Here is a 14,623-nt window from a genome sequence, read left to right on the forward strand (position 1 = left end):
GTACCACAGCCAGCAGGTGGAGAGGTCGACTGTGGCGGAGACGGCGCGGAAGCCAGCAAAGATGGCGGTGCCTGCGTCGAAGAGGGAGGTTGAGCCCGCCATGAGGGTGCCCGACATGGACGGGAAGAGGTTGGCCATGTGGAATGTCGCCATCTGGATGCCCGGCCCGCCGAACCCGATGAGGAAGAAGCCGACGTAGAGCAGCTGCATGCTGCCTCCGGTGGTGGAGTACATGCAGAGTGCGCCACTCAGCTGGACGAGCGAGCCGACCACGCAAGTGAAGCGCGGCCCGCGCGTGTCGAGCAGGTACCTGGGCGAGGGCGAGGGCGAGGGGCGGCGTCAGAATGAAGGCTGGCTGAGGGACGGTGGCAGCGGCGGTGCGGGCTGCCAGTCAAGTCTCGCCTGGCCAAGGTCTCGGGCAGGGAGCCACGGGCAGAGCTGCAGACTCTGACTTTTAGTTGGGGCGTGTCTCGCTGCCGCAGCTGGGCCGCGAGTGGCGGCGGTGTTGCTAGGGCATATGTCTGCGAGTCCACCCACCCAAAGGGCAGGTTGCTGGTGTAGGAGCCGACGGTGCCGAGGGTGAAGACGAAGGCAAAGACGCCCGGCTGGCCGCTACAATCGTCCCCGTCGCACCCCACGCCCTGCCCAGCGAGGATCTGCGCTAGCGACGTCCAGCCAAACACGACTCCAGCCGCCAGAAAGACGTGCGAGCCGGCGATAGCGAGGAGGAGGACGCGGTAGGCCGTCGAGGCAGGGAGCGGTGTGGTAGCGGCGGCGCTAACTAATGCACCGTCCGAGGAGAAGGCTCTGCTCAGTGGTGGAGTTCGCAAGTGGCTGGTGCGAGCCGCCGGCGAGGACATTCGGCACGGCGCCAAGTGGCTTTTGCGTGCCGTCGGCGAGGATATTCGGCACGGCGCGCCAAGGCCGAGAGGGCGTCCAGTATGGTCGACCCCGCCGAAGGCATGGAATTTCTCTTTTTCGCACGAGTGCGCGCAGTCCGGTGCCAGTGGAGGGAGTTTGGTTGAAGATTCTCTTTTTCGTTGTGTGAATAATGCGTGTGCGAGAGAGTTTTTGTACAATTCTCTTTTTCAGCTTCTTCCCTTTCCGATTTTTATTCGACTTGTGTCCCGGGCGGAACGCCGCAGTCAGTGGCGATGCGGTGCTGGCCGACAATGCGAGGGCGCTTGTTGACGGCCTTGTCGCTCTGAATGGCCTGCAGGGCAACCATGTCTCCATGTGCTACAACTGTACATTCAGCCGTACCCCACAACCGGCCACGCGAACGTCACGGCAGACTCGATCCCTGATCAGGCATTCCTGGGCTGCGGTTCGCTTAGGTGCTGCTGCACGAGCACATCGCACACTCACATTCCATCCATCCATCACGCTCTTTCTTATCACCTCCCTCGCGCAACCACTGCGTCCGCTGCGTCACCGCAGGTCAGTCACATTCGTCGAGGGCGTCCGGCTGATTGGGGATGAGGCCTTTCGTGGCTCCCAGCTCACAGAGGTCACCCTCCCCCCTTCGCTGGAGCGCGTGGGTTGATACGCCTTTGCCTTCTCGCGTGTCGCGACGACCACGTTTGTGCCTGTGGCGCGAGCGGGGCATACGTGGGCGCGTATGCCTTCAGACAGTGCCCCGTGGCACGTACCTCCGTCTCGGTCCTTGCCTCTATGCCGCCGTCAATAGCAGGTCGATTCAGCCGCCTAGCCTTCTACTACGAGGATGGGCGGCGACGGTCGCGCGCGGCGGGTGGGGCGGCGAAATAGAGGTCGTGCTAGAATAGAACCACCGCTCTTTATACTCGTTTATTCACGAGGCGACCCCAGGGAACCGTGGGCCTACTAGTTCCCTAGTGGCGTGCTGTGAACAAACAGCGAAGAAGACGCTTGGAATAGAACATGTCCGGCAGAGATCTGCACACTTGGAGCACTTGGAGTGCAGTTATCAACCTCACATCCAGGGCCGGGGAGCTAAGAAGCGAAAGAGAGGCGCACCACCTTTTTCAGTGTATGTGTTTTTTAGGTACCAGAGTGAACCCTCTGTTAGGACCCAACAGCGAGTAAGGTGCGGCACCTCGTGGCCTCTGATGCTGTTCAGCAGGCAGCGGAGCTCGGACTTTCGTTCCGGTCTGCGCTCTTCACAGACCTTGTTATATTGAGAAGAAAATACGTCCTATGGCGCTTTGCGAGTTCACACGGCGCCTCAAAACCACGTTCCTGCTTCAAATCGCATCCCATCGTCGTATTCCCGAAGCGCCGCATTCCCACCCGAGGGCTTTTCGACGCTTGCCCTCACCACCACCACCAATGCAGTTCATACGGCGACAGAATTCTGCCACGGACGCTACCGCCGACGCCTGGCCCGTGGACGAATTCATCGAAGAAGCGTGCATGGCGGCGAGCGGAGAGCGACCGCCGATGAGTGAGGCCTTAAAGCTGCTCGCGCGCTGGCAGGCGGCAAAGCCGCGGATAGATGAGATCCTCGCAGCAGTGACGCGACACTCCATTGCGTCCGGCGTGGCGGAGACGCACCTAGACAACTGGCGGAGTGCCGTCCGTGATGTCGGCGACTTGGCGCTTGCGCTGGTCAGCAAGCCCGACTGGGACCCGCATGCGGGCGAGGAATTGCGCGCCAAGATTGGCTACGTCACCGAGACGCTCGAACGCTCGCTCCGGACGCTGCTGGCGCGGAAGGTCCCCCCGAACCGCAGGCTCCTCATGATCGTGCCCGGCCAAGCCGCCGCGTCGGCGGCAGCTGCATTGGAGGAGGAGACGGCCGCGTCGGCGGCAGCTGCGTTGGAGGAGGAGACGGCCGAGGCCGAGCCGCCGTGCGTGGTCGTGCGCGCGCCGATGCCGCGGCACGCGGTGCCGCAGCCAAACCTGCCCTGCAGCCTCGGCCTCCCACCGTGCAGGCTGCTAGCCGCCTCCCCGCGTGCCCCGCGTGCCCCCGCCGCGCCGGCCGCCACCGCGACTGCCACCGCGCCTGATCCGGCCACAAACGCGGTCGCCGCCGCAGCCGCCGCAGCCGCCGCAGCCGCCGCAGCCACCGCTACCGCCGCCGCTCCCGCCACCACGATTGCCGCCGCGCCCGCCACCGCCACCGCTACCGCCGCCGCGCCCGCCACCGCTACCGCCGCCGCGCCCGCCACCGCCACCGCTACCGCCGCCGCGCCCGCCACCGCTACCGCCGCCGCGCCCGCCACCGCCACCGCTACCGCCGCCGCGCCCGCCCGCCGCGCTCGCTCGCCGGCAGAGGCGGCAAAGTTGTTGTGTTCTCTCTCCGTGGCAGAGCCCCTCCAGCCGCCCGACAAGAGGCCTCGCCATCTCTCGCCCGATGGCGGCGATGGGGCCGTCACCGGCGCCGGCGTGTAGCGACGCCGTCGGCACCGCCATAGCCGCATCATCGCTGGCGCGCCGCCGCGCCGCCGCCGCCGCCCTTGCCGCACAACCGCCAGACGCCCCGCTTATGGCGATCGCGATCCCGCCGGCTCCGGCCCTGGCGGCGAGTGCAAGCCCCCCACAGTTCCATAACCATATCCACCCCCCTCCCCGCGCGGGCCAGCCGCCGTGGCTCCAGCTCCCTACGCTGCGCCAACCAGGCTCTCTCCATGCAGGTGTGTGTACTTTTTGCTTGGGGCGACACTCATGCTGAAATTCTGGAAAAACCTGAGCGGCCCCTGCGGTGCCCCTACCTACCTACCTACCTACCTACCCTACTTATGGGAAACTAAAAAAGAAATCACCGGATGGGTGAAGGTGGGGTACTATACCAACTGAAGTGATGGTTGGTGGTACTCTCCTGCAACCACAGTCCTTCCTGTGACATGGCAGGCCACTCTCAGGCCCTACAAAGCATCAGATCACCCACTTGGGGAGGGTTGACATCGTGATTTCCGCGGAAAATTTCTTTTTCTGCTGTGAAAATTCCGGCGTGAAGAGAGGGAAAAACCCGACGGGAGGGCCCAGACCTACCCTACCTACCCCGGCATGAGTGTCGCCCCAAGCAAAAAGTACACACACCTGCTCCATGGGACCCATGCCAACCAGGCTCGCTCCAATAGGTTTACGTTAGACGAGAAGGGACGCGGCGCGAGATGTATCACTCCTCTCCGCTCTACACCCTGTAGTGCCCCATGAACCATGCCATCTGCTCTCTCCAACGCAGGGGGTTTCTAAGTAAGGTACTAGTAAGGTAAGGACTAAAGTAAGGTAAATAGAAAATACGTCTCCACAGACCACACACACAAAGTGGTGGGGCAAGGGGGGGGCGACCCTCGCATCTCCACGCCCGGACACGGGCAGGAGCCCCACGGGCACGGCATTCAAAGTGCAAGCACCGGCCCGGTGCCGTGGGTGAGCACCTGTGCTTGTGCGTCTTGGGTCCGGGGTTGGTGTTTTTGTGCGTGAGCAACCTGCACCCCACTCCCTCCCTCCTGTTTATCAACGGGCTGTACGACCACTTCGGGTGAACCGAATGTGTGATAGTGTGCCCCAACCACTTTTTTTGTGTGTGGAGAAGTGGTGGAGGGCTGTCGAAAAAAAAGGGATTACCGGGCGCATTGAGCTAGGAGAGAGCAGATGCGCCGCGAGACACGCGTTAAAGCCGTGCGACAGACGCAAGAGGCTAAGGCGGAACCTTTCGACGTGGGTGCCCATCGACCGACGCCAACTCCTCAGCACTCTCATCGTATGCGCACGCGCCCCTGACCCCGCGCCAGCTCCGCGCATCAGCGCCCGACGGTCGTCTCGCCTCTCGGCCCCATGCTCTTCCACAGCTCAACCTGGGTGGCAAGAGGGAAGGGGTCAGCGCACTTTGAGACACCACGGCCCCATGGCTCCCCTGTGTTGCCTGTTCTGGGGTTGGCTTCCCTTTGATGTTGAGCTCCTCGCACAAAGATTCGAGATAGCCTTCCGCGTCGCCTAGTAGAGATAGGGAGGCTCCCTCAAAGACCGGCTGCGAGTGAAAACGGCTCCGGCGCCTGCACCTTCCGATGCGCCACCCCCGAGAATGTCCGGAGCGACGGGGCGGGCCATGCGGCTGATCCTCTCCATGAGCACCTCCCTCTCGGGGTCATCCTCTTGCCCGCTGCGCTGCCTCCGCGGGTCCGGTCCCACCACCCACTTCGGCGCACCCTTCTCGAGCGGCGGGGTCGCGAGCGATTGCAGCGTGCGCGGCTCGGCAGAGGCGGCGCGCAGCGAGCCTCCTCCGTCGCTGGAGCGGGAGGAGGATCCGCCGCTGTCGGAGGAAGTGCGTCGGCCGAGCGCATTGGCGGCGGGCGCGTCTGCCATCCGCACGCCCTGGGAAAAGGAGCGAGGCGTCCGCTTGACCACCGGCACTGCCGTCGCCGCTGATGGGGACAGCGGCGCGGCGGTTGGAGGCTGAAACTCGTCGCCGATGGCATGGGTAGCAACCTCAGTGGGGATGAAGTCGGGAAGCGGCCGGCGTGCGCCACCTGTGGATAACTCCCGGCGCAGCGGCTGCGTCTCCGACGAGAGGCTAAAGTCGGACTCGCTCGAGCTGGGCCCCTCGTCGTTGTTGTCCTTTGCTGACTCGGGGGGCGGCGTCACCCTGCGCTTGAACGGGTTGAGCGGCTCCGAGTGCATCGCTTCAAATTCTGAGATGCGGCTTTTAACCACCGACGCCTCCGCCGGGCTCAGGACTGGCTCCTCAGCGGCGGCCGCGTCCTCTTCCGGGACGGCTGGGGGCGCCTTCAGGAACTTGGGGAGGAGAATCGCAACGGTGGGGAACGCGAGCGCGGCCCCGAGGCCAATGAGCACTGCGCCAAAGCTGAGCACAGCCTCGCGCAAAGCGCGGGGCGACATGAGGAGCGAGGGCGAGAGCCGCATTGCTTTGATCTTTGGCCAAACACTTGTGGTTGTGGCTTCATAGTGGCTTGTGCCGAAACGGCGCTCACAACCCCAACTTATTTTTTTGAGCTTAGCCTTCGATGTTATGAAACTTATTTTTTCCTTTCGGCTCTCGCGAAAGGGGATTCGATGGAGAGGCAGCGCCAGAGAGCACAAAGTGGACTGGTGTGGAGCGAGACACAGGTAGACATGCAGTTGCCGTAGGCGCAGAGACAGGTAATAAAATAGACAATCAACAAATCTCCGCCCGTTCAGGAGAGCTGGTCGAGGAACTCGTCCAGGTCGTATTCCTCCTCGTACTCCTCCGAGCCCCAGAGGCTGCCCACGTTGCTCAGCAGCGACTGCAGCCCGCCAGAGCCGCCGTCGCCGCCGCCGCCGCCGCCTTCGCCACCGCCAGATGCCTGCGCAGAGGGCGCCGCTCCGGCGGCTGTCGTCGCCGGCGACAGCTCGAAGAGGTCGAGCACCTGCGTGGGAGGGGAGGAGCGGTCACATCCGCCGGGGTGCGGCCGAGGTGTAGCCGAGGTGCAGCCGAGGTGCAGCCGAGGTGCAGCCGAGGTGTAGCCGAGGTGCGGCCGAGGTGCGGCGGCTGAGGTGCAGCCGAGGTGTCAGCCGAGGTGTAGCCGAGGGTGTAGCCTAGGTGCAGCCGAGGTGTAGCCGAGGTGTAGCCGAGGTGCGGCCGAGGTGTAGCCCCAGTGTGCTCGCGCGGCGCCTCTTCGGTCGACATGGATTGCAGCGACGCGTTCTCCGCGTTGACGACTGCTCCCGCGACATGCGTCTTGAAGCGCTGTAGCGACATGATCTTCTCCTCGAGAGTGCCTCTGGAGATGAGGCGGAAGACCGACACCGACCTCTTCTGGCCGAGCCGGTGGGCACGGTCCATCGCCTGCAGGTCACGGAGTCAGGAAGTGTCTAGGAAGTGTCTAGGCACGGTCCATCGCCTGCAGGTCACGGAGTCAGGAAGTGTCTAGGAAGTGTCTAGGCACGGTTCATCGCCTGCGTGTCCATGCTCAATGAGTAGTCATCAACTACTCATTGGTGGCTGGTTCCTGACCGGTCCGGCGCTTGCATGTGTCGCATCGGGCTCCAGTCGCTGGACAGTGAATAACTAATGAACGACTCCTCATTCGCCATCGCCTGCATGTCGCGCATCGGGTTCCAGTCGTGGTCGAGGAAGATGACTGTGTCTGCGGAGGTGAGGTTGAGGCCTATTCTCGTATCGTATACTCTATCATTACATGATGCAGTCGAGGACCGTGTCTTGCGGAGGTGAGGCTGAGGCCGAGCCCGCCGACCGCGGTGGTGAGCAGCATCAGGTCGATGGACGGGTCCGAGTTGAACCGCTCCACCAGCTCGCCCCGCCGCGCCACAGCCACCCTCCCGTCCAGCCGCACGTGGCTCACCGACGGCAGGTGCGCGGCCAGCAAGTCCGCCTCGACGCGGTCGAGCATCGACGCCGACTGCGCAAACACGAGAGCACGGTGCGCTGCGAGTGCCGCCGCGCCGCCGCCGCCGCCCGCCAGCGCGGCGTCGTCCGCTGCTGCGGCGGCGGACTCGGCGGCGGACGCGTCGGCGGCGCCGATGCCGCACTCCGCGAGCAGCTGCCGCAGCGCCTGGAAGCAGGAGGAGAGGGGGTGGCCGGAGAGACGGAGAGAGAGAGCGTGTGTCTACTCGTCTACCCTCCGGCGCAGCGCCTCCAGTTTCGGGGCGACGGCGAGGGAGTGGAGGGTGCAGCCTTCCGCCGCGGCGGCCGCCTCGCACTGCGCCCGCAGCGGGTGCGCCTCGTCGAGCAATTGAAGTCCGTCTTTAACTAAGTAAGGTACTGAATTCAGTCTTCAAGTCAGTAAGATGCGGGTGCGCCTCGTCGAGCACAAGAAGAGGATGGTTGCACACCTGGCACGGGCAGTGCGCCTGTTACCCTTCTTTCTCTTCTTCTTCTTCTTCTTCTTCTTGTTATCAGGAGAGCTGCGCGCCTTGCGCAAATACTGCAACGCGTGCAGCACCGTCGCCGCGCCCTCGCCGCCGCCGCCGCCCTCGCTACTTCCGTCACCGCCGCCTCCACCGCCACCGTCGCCGCTCCCCCCTCCCCCTCCTTTGCCACATCCTCCTCGTCTCCTGCCGCCTCCCTCGGCCGCCTTGTCGATAGCTCGGCGGACGCCGCCCTGCGCAGGCGACTGTGCAAACGCGCAGTAGAGCAGCTGCTGCACCTATTGGGAAGGGTCCGAGAAGGCTCGTGGAAGGGGCTAGGTGCCCAGCAAAGGCGGAGTAGAGCAGCTGCTGCACCGCCGAGAGCGGCACGAGCCGGTCGGCGATCACCTTCGGCGGCAGATCTTGCAGCACCGCCGCCTTTGTGCGCCGGAGGCAGAAGGGGAGCACCTGGCGGTGCAGCCGCTTCAGCGCCGCTTCACCGGCGGCGTGCGCCTACGGCGACACTTCCAGAGGGGCTCCGAAGGTCCCCGGAAGGCTGCCCAGAAGCTTCGCCCCGCGGCGTGTGTGCGCCACGTCCCCGGCAGAGGCGCCGTACGACGCGGAGATTGGCTTGACGTACTGCGAGTGGAAGTGGCGCCGCTGCCCGAGGTAGCCCGGCATCAGAAAGTCGAAGAGGGACCACAGCTCCAGCGCGTCGTTCTGGATTGGCGTGCCCGAGAGGAGGAGCCGGTGCGAGCCTCGAAGCGACTTTGCGGCGCGCGCCACCTTGGAGCTCCCGTGCTCGTGATCTCGTGTGATCTCGTGTGATCTCGTGTGATCTCGTGTGATCTCGTGTGATCTCGTGTGATCTCGTGTGATCTCGTGTGATCTCGTGTGACCTCGTGTGATCTCGTGTGACCTCGTGTGACCTCGTGTGATCTCGTGTGATCTCGTGTGATCGCCACCTTGGAGCTCCCGTTCTTGATGACGTGCCCCTCGTCAAGTACAAGGTAGTCCCAGCTCACCGCGGACAGGGGGGCGGCGTCGGAGCGCAGCGTCTCGTACGACACGACCACCAGCGCCGCCGCCGGCAGCCGCGGCCGCATCGCCGCGCGCTTGGCGGGCGGCCCCGCGTACTCGATCGCCTCGAGCAGCTCTCCCACGTACCTGCGGGGGAGGGCTCCGTGGAAACTTCCGGGAAGGGTCCGGGAAGGGTCCGAGACGCGGCCGCCTCGAGCAGCGCTCTCCCGCGCGCCTCGCCGCCTCGCCCCTCCAGTGCGAGACCCTTCCTAGGCCCTTCCTAGACCCTTCCTAGGCCCTTCCTAGGCCCTTCCTAGACCCTTCCTAGACCCCTCCTAGACCCCTCCTAGCGCGCCTCGCCGCCTCGCCCCTCCAGTGCGAGACGAGCGTGGCGGGGCAAACAACCAGCGAGGGGCGCGGCTGCGGCCTCTGGAGCTCCTCGTGGCGCGACGCGGCGAGGATGCACAGAGTCTGCAGCGTCTTTCCGAGCCCCATCTCGTCCGAGAGGACGCCTGCCGTGACGGAGGCGGTGATCTCGAGTGATCTCGAGTGATCTCGTGTGATCTCGTGTGATCTCGAGTGATCTCGGGAGATCTCGTGTGATCTCGTGTGATCTCGGGAGATCTCGAGTGATCTCGTGTGATCTCGAGTGATCTCGGGAGGACACCTGACACGACACGGCGCAGTCTAACGGACGATGCGGAGTAGCACGGGCCCGCATTGCGCGAGAGAGGACGCCGTGCAGCCCGTACTGCCGCAGGAAAGCCAGCCAGTCCACCCCCTCCTGCTGGGCACGGCACCACGTCACACTCGGGTAAAACCTCCTGTATGCTACGTGGACCGCGCCCCCTCCTGCTGGTACGGCCGCAGCTCGGCGTAGATGGGCACGGGCAGCTGGAACGGCGCCGGCTTGCGTCCCCCTATGACTCGAGTCCACTCCTTAGACTGCAGCGCCAGACCAGCCGGAAGGGAATCCGGGCTCGCTCGCGCCCAGCAGCGGCGCCACCAACGCGCGCGCCTCGCGCCGCGCGGCCGAGAGGCGTGGAGGCATGCCGGCCGGGTCGGGCGTGTCTGCCTGCGGGACGTGTCGTGGACGCGTGTCGTGGACGTGTCGTGGACGTGTGGCGTGGGCGCGTATCGTGGACGTGTACGTGTGTCGTGGGGACGTGTCGTGGACGTGTCGTGGGCGTGTCAGGGCGTGTCTGCCTCGAGCGGCAGCAGCGGCATCAGCGCGGCGAAAGCGGCGGCGGCCTCCGCACGCACCTCCTCCGCCTGCGAGGCGAGCGCGCGCACAAGAGGCGGCAGCACCAGCGCCGCGTACGGAAGCAGGCCCATCCCCATCGCCTCGACGGCAGACCGCACCGCCAGCGTGGCGCCGAGCTGCGACCGTGGCCGATCGTCCGCCGCGAGGGCGGGCAGCGCTGCGTCGCACAGCTCGCAGGCCGCGCGGCTCTGCAGCTCCGGTGCCGCGCAGAACGCGCCGACAGTGCGCGCGGCGAGAGCGCGCTCCGCCGCCGCCCCCGCGTCGTTGCCTTGCCCAAACGGGCCGAGGAGCGTCGCGAGGACGCGCGGGAAGAGCAGCAGCGCCTGGTCGGCGGCGGAGGAAGTATCTAGGAAGTGTCGACCGCGTGTTAGGAGGTGTCTAGGAAGAGCAGCAACGCCTGGTCGGCGGCGGAGGAAGTATCTAGGAAGTGTCGACCGCGTGTTAGGAGGTGTCTAGGAAGAGCAGCAGCGCCTGGTCGGCGGCGGAGGAAGTATCTAGGAAGTGTCTACCGCGTGTTAGGAGGTGTCTAGGAAGAGCAGCAGCGCCTGGTCGGCGGCGGAGGAGGCGAGGCGCGGCGCGAGCGCCTCGCAGAGCGCGAGCGAGCCTGCGGGGCGGGGACGTGTCGCGGACGTGTCACGGGACCTGTCACGGACGTGTGCAGGCGGCGAGCGAGCCTGCGACGCCAGCGCCGCTCGGTGCGCCGGCAGCCGTGCCGCCGCTCTTGGCGGCTCCGAGAGGCGCTGCCGCCTGGCAGGCAGAGAGCAGAGGTCGGGTTGCGATGACTCTGCGACTAGGTGCGAAGGGCTGGTACACCCGCCTGGCTCCAGAGAGCGGGCAGAGCGTCGAAGAGCTCGCCCCCGAACCTTTGGTACTGAATGAATCAATGATTAGTTGCCGGAGCTCAGTAATCAACTACCAGAGCTCGCCCCCGAACCGGGCGCAGCAGCTGCTCAGAGCGGTCCGCGCGCCCTCCCCCGCTCGCGCGACGAGTGCCGCCTGGCGGGGAGGGAGGATGGGCCCGTGGCGCGAGTGTCCAGACCTTCCGCTTCCCTTGCCCTTCCCCCTTCCCACCCCCCCCCCCCCCGCCCCCCCTTCCGAGCGGCAAGCGCCTCGTCCGCCGCCGCCGCCGCCTTTGCTGCTGTGTCGGGCGCAGCGGCGGGCTCGTCAGCCGTGGGCTCTGCCGGCTGCACGGCGGTGGCGACCGCGGCGGCGGCGGCGAGCGAGCAGAGCTTGGCGACGACCTTGTCGTTAGGGTGGCCGCTGTCCGACGGCGGGCGGGCGCGCAGCAACGAGAGGAGCGCGGCGAGGCTGCCGCCGGCGCGGGTCTGCGGCGTCGGAGCGCCCGTGCGGAGGATCATCATCAGGGCGTTGATGAGGGCGGAGACCTTTGGTGATCGAGCAATGGCCAATGAGGTCGTTAATGACTTCATGATGGTCGTTAATTAATTAATTAATTAATTAATGAGGTCGTTAATGACTTCATGATGGGGGCGGAGACCTTTGGCGGGAGTGAGCTAAAGTGAGGGACGATGGAGTGGTGGAGGAGGAGGACTCCTCACTAGCCATCGACCGGGCGGAGGCGGAGGCACCTTTGGCGGCAGAGAGCCGATGGCGATGACCGCCTCTGCCGCAGCGGCGCGCAGCTCGATCAGCAGCTCCGCTCGGCGCCGCCGCACAGCCGCCGCCGCGGTCACAACCGCCCCGCGGCTCTCGTGGCAGCGCAGCCGCGAGGCGGCGTTTCGAGGCACGCGCAGCGCCGCGTCCCACGCCGAGAAGACGCCGCCCGCCAGCGCCTCGGCGCCTTCCACACTGAGCGGCGGAGGGCCATCGCCCGCCGCCGTGCCAGGTGGGCCTGCGGCGGCGCCTGCGCTGGCTGTCGGCCACGAGTCGAGCAGGTCCGCCCGCCGAGCGCCAGCCTGTGCAAGAGTCGTGCCCGGCATGAAGAGCAAGGGTGGGGCAGGGCAGGACGGACCGCCGAGCGCCCGCCCTCTCAAACGCGGCCAGCAAGCCGGACGCCTCGGCCTGCAGAGGGTGTGACGGGGTGTGTGATGGGGTGTGTGATAGGGTGTGTGATGGGGTGTGACGGGGTGTGTGATGGGGTGTGTGATGGGGTGTGTGACGGGGTGTGACGGGGTGTGTGATGGGGTGTGTGCGGGCGGTGATGGGCGGTGTGATGGGGTGTGGCCTGCAGCGTGCGGAGCGGCGCAGAGAGCTCCGCCGCGACGGCGCAGAAGGCCTCTGCGCCACCCAGCACGCCGCTCACCGCCTCGAGGAGCTCATGCGGCCCGCCGCCACCTCCGCCCACAAGCCGGCCTCCCTCGCCACCCTCCCGCCCTCCCTCCCGCCCGGCCGCCGCCGCCCACTCCGACGTCACCCACGCCGCAGCCACGCGCGCCGCCACCGAGGGACCGCCAAGCGACTCGCGCAGCGCCGTCGCCCAACCCGCCCCGCCCCGCCCCGCCCCGCCCCCTCCCTCGCCTCGCCCGCCTCCCTCGCACGCAGCCGCGAGAAGGCCGAGGGCGGCGGCGGCGCGTGCGCGCGACTCGGCCGTGGCGGCGGCGTCCTCTGCGGCGACGCCCCCTCCCCCCCCCCCGCCGCCCTCGGGCGAGAAGACGAGGGAGGCGTGCGGCCGCACGGAGCCGGGGGTGGCCAGCAGGTCGAGCCAGCTGGAGCGGTGGGCGGTGGACGCACCTCGGAGCACCGCGGGCGTAGACGCAGCCAACAGTGCTCGCCACGCGCGCCCCGCCGCCGCGTGCGCCTTTGGGGCCGCATCGAGCAGCAGCGCCTGCTCGCAAACCCCCCCCTCTCCCCCGTCTCCGCGCGCGTCCTCTCTTTCTCCAACGCCGTGACGAGGGAACGCGCCTGAAGCAGCAGCCGCAGCGCCGTAGGTAGGAGTGGAGCTAGCCAACCCGCCGCCGCGCCGCCGCCGCTGCCGCCGCCGCCGCCGCCGCCGCCGGCCTCGGCTGCGCTCCTGGCGGCGGCGGCGGCGAGGCGCTCGAGCGTCGCCATGGCCGCCGCGCGCACGTCAGCGGCGGGGTGGCGGTGCATGAAGGGCCAGAGGCGCGGGACGACGAGAGAAAAGACGGAGACGCCGCGGCGGAGGCCGGGGGGCGGCCCGCCCGCCTCCGCCGGCAGGGGCGAGAGGGCGGCGGCCTCGCCCCTGGCCTCGGCGGCGGCGAGGGTGGCGTAGGGCAAGCTGGCGCACAGGCTTGCGAGCAAGCCCATCACCTGCTCATGAAGAAGTGGTTCTCAACCACGGGCAACCAGACTCGTGAATGGCTTGCGAGATTACCCGAGATTCCCCGAGATTCCCCGAGAGTCCCCGAGAGTACCCGAGAGGACCCGAGAGGACCCGAGAGGACCCGAGAGGACCCGAGATTCCCCGAGAGTACCCGAGAGTACCCGAGAGTACCCGAGAGTACCCGAGAGTACCCGAGAGTACCCGAGAGTACCCGAGATCACCCGAGAGGACCCGAGAGGACCCGAGATTCCCCGAGAGGACCCGAGAGGACCCGAGAGGACCCGAGAGGACCCGCGAGGACAACTATAATCGCGGGTGGCTAGCGAGCAGGCCCGTCACCTGTGAGTGTGGCGACAGCGGAGGAGCTCACGGGGCGGCGGTCAGGGCGAGCCCTTGCGAGGGGTTGGCCATGCGCCGAGGCGGTGGAGGCGGTGAGGTCGTCGACCGACGCCAGCGCATCCCACAGCGCGCCGAGCAGCCGAGGGAGGTGGGACGGGACGAGCGCCTGTGCCGTCGATCAGCGTGCCGTCGGTCAGCGTGCCGTTGAGGGGGGCGAACCAAGCAATGGCTAGCGGGGCGGGGCGGCGGGACGAGCTCCTCGAGATGCGAGGCCACACCGAGCAGCGACGCGGCCGCGCCTGCGAGGGCAGGGTGGCCACCTCACAGTTCTCCAACGGCCTCCACCAAGCTGAGCCCTGGCTGTCGGGGGCTGTCCGGTGCTGTCGATCTGTCGGGCTGTCGGGCTGTCCGGTGCTGTTGATCTGTCGGGCTGTCGGGCAGCTGTCGGGCAGCTGTCAGGTGCCTCTGTCAGACCAGCTGTCAGGTGCTGTCAGTGCTGTCGGGTGCTGTCGGGGCGGCGAGCAATGCTCAACGGCAGGCAAAGGCAGGGTCTGGGACAGTGCGCAGGGGCAGGGGCGGCGAGAGGCGGCAGCACCCGCGCGCACGTCGTCGTCGTCGTCTGCGAGCGCCTGCAAGAGCAGGTTCCGAGAGGCTTCGGGCAAACACGCGCTGGCGACGCCGTCGCCGCGCCGCAGCGCAGCCGCCTGCAGCAGCGACGGCGTCACCAGCGGCAGGAGCTCCGGCAGCAGGTCCTCGCGCGCGGGCAGGCAGTACCTGTGAAGGGTCCTAGAAGGGTCCTAGAAGGGTCCTAGAAGGTTCCTAGAAGGTTCCTCGCGCGCGGGCAGGCAGTACCTGGCACGTGCATGACACGTCCACGGCGAGGCAGCTTGCGGTGGCGCGGCAAGAAAGAAAGAGAGAGAGAGAGAGAGACACGGAGAGACAGAGAGATACATAGAGATAGAGATAGACAGAGACAGAGAGAC

The 14,623-nt window shown here is 66.9% G+C and overlaps 2 protein-coding genes across 2 annotated transcripts; one reads left to right on the top strand and one right to left on the bottom strand.

Annotated features, from left to right (window-relative positions):
- Positions 1–941: 941 nt before the first annotated feature.
- Positions 942–1,546, top strand: EMIHUDRAFT_228784 (hypothetical protein; the record flags this gene model as incomplete). The annotated part of the gene is made up of 4 exons (XM_005786509.1): positions 942–1,020; positions 1,146–1,228; positions 1,312–1,337; positions 1,441–1,546. The coding sequence occupies 4 exons, from the start codon at positions 942–944 to the stop codon at positions 1,544–1,546; spliced, it is 294 nt and encodes a 97-aa protein (XP_005786566.1).
- A 4,576-nt stretch (positions 1,547–6,122) lies between these two features.
- Positions 6,123–14,593, bottom strand: EMIHUDRAFT_111367 (hypothetical protein; the record flags this gene model as incomplete). Its single annotated transcript, XM_005786510.1, has 18 exons — positions 6,123–6,335; positions 6,641–6,754; positions 6,800–6,809; positions 6,923–7,076; positions 7,124–7,481; positions 7,548–7,678; positions 7,787–8,075; positions 8,152–8,244; positions 8,302–8,496; positions 8,742–8,943; positions 9,638–9,741; positions 10,060–10,383; positions 11,263–11,445; positions 11,650–11,976; positions 13,085–13,288; positions 13,919–13,939; positions 14,246–14,414; positions 14,493–14,593. The coding sequence occupies 18 exons, from the start codon at positions 14,591–14,593 to the stop codon at positions 6,123–6,125; spliced, it is 3,192 nt and encodes a 1,063-aa protein (XP_005786567.1).
- Between the last annotated feature and the right edge of the window lie 30 nt (positions 14,594–14,623).

The sequence above is a fragment of the Emiliania huxleyi genome, assembly GCF_000372725.1.
Source record: "Emiliania huxleyi CCMP1516 chromosome Unknown EMIHUscaffold_150, whole genome shotgun sequence".
NCBI classification, from domain to species: Eukaryota; Haptophyta; order Isochrysidales; family Noelaerhabdaceae; genus Emiliania; species Emiliania huxleyi.